Below are 5,070 nucleotides of genomic sequence, written 5' to 3'. Positions count from 1 at the left end.
GTGCAAGTGGTTTGCAGTTGGTTTCAAGGGTGGTTTTCCACAGCCCCATCGAGTTTGCAATGAAGGCTCTTAGAGTCCTGTTGATGTTGTACATCTCTAAGCATTNAATGATCCAAGTGTGTGGCATTGAGTCGTAGGCTTTCTTGTAATCCTATATATATATACTTATGTGTATATGATGTACATTGCTATTTATTATAGGTGCATAGTGTTTTCTTTTTCATCTCAATCTTTCTGTATTGAGCTGCAGTAACAAGCAAATTTCCCCATTGTGGGACCAATAAAGTTTATCTTATCTTATCTTCTCTTGTAGTCGAGGGTCATGGGATGCACTCTTACCAGGTAAACTACAAAACAATAACATGAAGCATTTCATCTGAACCAGACCGAGGCATGGTATCTGATGCTGCTTTGCATTTGTACTCTGAAGTTGGAGTGTTTGTGTTCCAAGTCAGAAAAATTAAAATCACAATCCTGGAATTTTGACTTGAAAAGTGGGAGATCACTGACCAGCCTCGATCCCAAATTCAATATCGCTGACTCATACATAAAAGTTGTGGCAGCTTCAGTATTAAAACTTTCTTTTTTTTTTTACTTTTGTCAGTTTGCATCTTAGCACTACAGTCACACAGTATTTTCCAACCACTACTAGCATTACCTTTGCAGCCATTCATTTAAATACCCAGAATGCAAAGGAATCCATTGTTATCGGCTTGTAATGCTAACAGTAGATAGCCTGGTCGCTGAGCACAAACACTAACAAATCCTACTGGTTTTCCGAGTTACAAATGGACATAAATAAAATTGCATCTGACATCATTCTCAGATCTAAGTTAAAACGTCTGAGGTAAATAAAACACAGCATTACTCTCTACTGCAGCAGAACTCACAGAACTTCCTTTATTCTTTCATAATAAGAGTCTCAAACATGTAGCTACACTGACTGCTGACTTTAAAATACTCTAACGATCTAAAGCTTATAAAATTAAATACATTAATATTGTTGTTCTTCAATAAAACTACTGTCTAGACCACCAGGAATTTTAGGAACATGTATTCTCAACATTTCAATTTCAAAACTGAGAAACAAAAAAAAAATTTCTCCTTAATTTTTTCCCCTCTGAGGTGTTAAAATACTTTGTAGTAACTTAGATAATTTGTTAAAAAAAAACGAAAATCTCTGCAGTTTACATTTTACAAACCTTATCAAGAAGCATGTACAGAATCCGATCATCACCTTGATTAAAATTATTTTAAACATTTCTCTCTTCAATCTCTAAAAGAGGTTTTATGCTTAAAAAAAAATCTCTCTTTTATTCTTGGGAACAAAGTTTTTTTTCTTTCACACTTTAAACCCTGTCATGTTTCCTTCTCTTTGTTTTATTCATTAGTCATGACTCACCTACACTAAGCTGCACAAAAACATCCAAACAGACACTCACCTGTCATCTGTCTGCGCAGACTCTGCAGCTGCGCAGTCAGCAGCAGCTCCTCACAGCGTAGCACTTCGGCCTGAATGTCGTACAGCTGCAGCTGCAACTCGTAGTACAGTGCCTCCAGCTGGTCCACACGTGCCATGGCATCCTCTCCACCCTGCAGACTCTGCATCTAAAAACCACAACAATAACATTCCCTCAGACGCCTCAGGGCACAAGTCATAGGCCAAAAATACAACATGACTGTGCATTTGGGTTTTTTAATTTCAAAGTGCCCACAGGAAACTGAACCTGAGGCAGAATTCCTGTTTCTTTATGGCCGATAACAACACGGTGAGCGTCAGTGTGTTTTACTGTAGTTTCACATGTAGGACAGGTGACTATCAGTCCCAATGAGTCAGTTCACTGTTCTAGACCAGGATGGTGGTCCCTCCATTACATGATGCCAGAGCTATGAGGTCATTTTCGCAACACAGCTTTCTTTTAACTCCCCATTTTACTGTTATTGTTATGTTACTGAAGTTTATAAGAACACACCCAGAATAACTTGACAATCTACATGAAACTTTATTTCCTGCGAAGCTTCAGCGTTACCTCTTCTTTTAAGCTATGTTTCTTCTGTTCCAGGCAAATTTCTTTGGCTCTCATGAGCTGCAGAGTTTCTTTAGAGAGAGCGTACTGCAGCTGCTCCATGCGTTCAACTGCTGCTTCCCACGACGACTTTCCAAACTTCCTCTGATCCACACGCATCCGCTCATACAAAGCTGAAAAACATACAGTGCAAACATAATATTGTCTGAAATGAACGAAATATACAATCACGAGACCACTGATCCATGAAATAATTTACAGAATATCAAATGGCATCCTTATGATCATTAAATCATTGTTTAGATACACTTTAAAGAAAAAGCTGCAAAATATATATTTTAACATTTGTTAGCTAACATATTTTCTTCCTGATTGGTGTTCATTTTAGGCGTAAGGAAAGTGAAAAGAATAAAATTAATGAAATTGAAGAACAGAAGAAAACTGTCATAATGCTCATGCAAAGAGTAAAACACAAAATGCAAAAGTTCAAAGGTCAAACAAAAACAATTCTAAACATTTTTCCATGAAGGGAGGAAATAACTTTCATCTTTGTTTACCTTTCTGAGCTCGGGTCGTGGTTTCAAAGAACCTGACAGTCAGGTCTTGAATGGAAAGCACTGCAGCCTGAGCCTTCCTCTGCCAGTCCTCATCCTCTTTCCTCAGGCTCTCCACTCGACGAGGGCCCAGACGCTCCGTCTCCAGGCAGATCTGACAGGAGGAGAAGCAAGTGGTCAAAACTGGTTCCACATGTAGCAATTTTATTAGTGTTATGTTTGTGCAGATGGCGGGTTTCATGTTTCTTTATCACTACACCATTACAAAAGCTTTTTTTTAAATAGATTATCAAATCGTTAAAAGAATGTGTTATCCTATCTATTCGATTGTGGAGCTAAATCAAAGTGGAAACCTCCAAATTTGAATAGATATGTAAAACACACAAAACACAAAACTTCAGGTTGACTAATCTCATTTACAAGCTGAACAGCTGTAGAGGTGCTCGACCAGTTCAGCCAATAATTACTCTCTGAGAGTGTTATTGAAGCTTGTCTAGTGGTTTATAAAATATTTAGTCCAGTGGTTAAGACAAACAAGGTTGATTCTAACAGTTAATGCTAAAGTTTTGAGCAAAGATGTCGTGCAATCTGTTGAACTCTAGTTATGTGTGAGAGACCATACTCAGCTACACACCAAGTTTTAGCTCAATATCTGTAAAATTGGCTAAGTTATACTAATTTTTGTACTTTCTGAGGTCAGTTGGCACAACAGCCATTTTAAACTGTGTTGAGCCCAAAAGGTAATCAGTTGTAGATGTACAGCCAATGATTACTTTGTGAAAGTTTCATTAAAATCTGTATAGCGGTGTTGAGAAAGGTGAAAATTATGGAAACTTGCCGAAACAGTGAAACAGTGATGCTTCACACTGATGAGACCCCGGCCTCATCTGAACTTGAGAGCAAAAAAAACCCCATCTGAGGAGAACATCAGCCAACCTGCTGTGACTGAAGGAGAAGATGGGCCATGGCAAGCTCAGTCTTGTGCTCAACCTACTTAAGCTACTCATGAAACTGTGCCATGCCAGGCCCCGACCTATCCCCACCTTGCTGGACAGGTGAACTTTGGACTGACCTACTATAACCCTCCATTCATGGGGCAATGGTTTTCTTATATGAGCTACCCGGTGATAGCAGGGATGGGAACCTGGAATATTCCCTGCACAGCTGAGGCCAGCTTGGATGTTAGGAGGTCATAAAATATGAGATGGAGCAAATTCAACCAATGAGAGACATGGACTGGAGATAACGCAGGCCATGAAGGACATGAAGGGACTAAGAACAGAAAAGGGAGGGGGAAAGTTGTTATCAATATGCTTTTATGTGCTTTGTGTTTAACTTTTTTCTTTTTTTCCCCTTAATAACCAAGAGGGGTTTGTAATTCTTTTTGCATTTTTATGCATTATCATGAATAGAAGGTGTTTTTTTGAATTCATCCTTTGTTAAAACTAGGAAAAAGGAGGTAACTAAAATTTATTTTGCATAATCACAAACAGGAGTTTATTAAAAACTACACACACATGCATGGGGGAGTTCAGTTTGGGTGGACTCTACGCTGTGGCTTAAACCTTTTCTTTCTTTTTTTTTTTAGATCATTACACTTTTTGTTTCTTATTTTTTGATTTTAGAAAAACCATTTAACTTTAACCGTCACTTCACTTATTTATATTTTTTACCTTTTATAAAGTTTGGCCAAGAGGCGTATACCCAAGCAAAAACTCCTGGTTTCTTTTCTGCGTCTTTGGTAAGCCCCCTCTTCAGGTTTCTTACTCTGCTGGTTTTTAAGGTTGATGACAAAAAAGGCACAAGCTGAGCTAAGTTAGGGGTCTTAGGGCACCAACCTCACCCTTCCTGGTTCCCATCTTAAATCCTCAGACAGGAGTGACAGAGGAAACTCGGGTCTCACTGCAGATGCAGGCACTGTTAAGCTGGCTGTGTCCTCGGTGAGTCCCCAAGCCACCTCTTGGTTAAAGGAGTAGTGAATCACCACCGGGGACATTGTGTCACTTGGTCAGTTTCTCTTTAGTTTTGTCTCAAAATCCTACAGACTAAGTTGGTGATCAGTCTCAGCTGCTACCAAACCAAAACGTAGATTAAAAGCTATAAAACATATTGAGTTATGGCCATTTTTAAGTTTGCTAAGGTTGATTGTTGTGGTGGCCATCTTGAAGTGGGTTGACTCCAGAGACATGGACTCGAGTCTGAGAGTTGGACTCAAATCACACTTAAGATGCACAAATTTTTTTTTTTAAATATGATTAAAAAATGAAGTTATCCACTACAGGCCGCGGTCCCCTGTGAAATGGTCACATGAAATAACGCACTACACAATGTCTGCATGCAGTGGAAAAATACTGACTGTAGGAGCCATTTATCTGTTTCTTGTTTGTTTTTCTCCACTAGGGGGTGTATTTCATTGATGTATTGCTGGGATGGGGTATTTAAGGTCAGGTGTGTTTCTACTCAGGTGTTGCTAATGGTAAGAGGCAAAC

The 5,070-nt window shown here is 39.0% G+C and overlaps 1 protein-coding gene across 1 annotated transcript in view; it reads right to left on the bottom strand.

Moving 5' to 3' along the window:
• jmy (junction mediating and regulatory protein, p53 cofactor) overlaps nt 1–5,070 on the bottom strand; it is a 50,881-nt gene that overhangs the window by 13,587 nt on the left and 32,224 nt on the right. Inside the window, 3 exon segments of the mRNA XM_037979607.1 lie at nt 1,443–1,608; nt 2,031–2,200; nt 2,585–2,735. Of these exon segments, the coding sequence (XP_037835535.1) occupies nt 1,443–1,608; nt 2,031–2,200; nt 2,585–2,735 (487 nt within the window).

This window comes from Kryptolebias marmoratus, linkage group LG14 (genome assembly GCF_001649575.2).
Source record: "Kryptolebias marmoratus isolate JLee-2015 linkage group LG14, ASM164957v2, whole genome shotgun sequence".
Lineage (NCBI taxonomy): Eukaryota > Metazoa > Chordata > Actinopteri > Cyprinodontiformes > Rivulidae > Kryptolebias > Kryptolebias marmoratus.
This window is presented reverse-complemented; position numbering and strand designations above follow the sequence as displayed.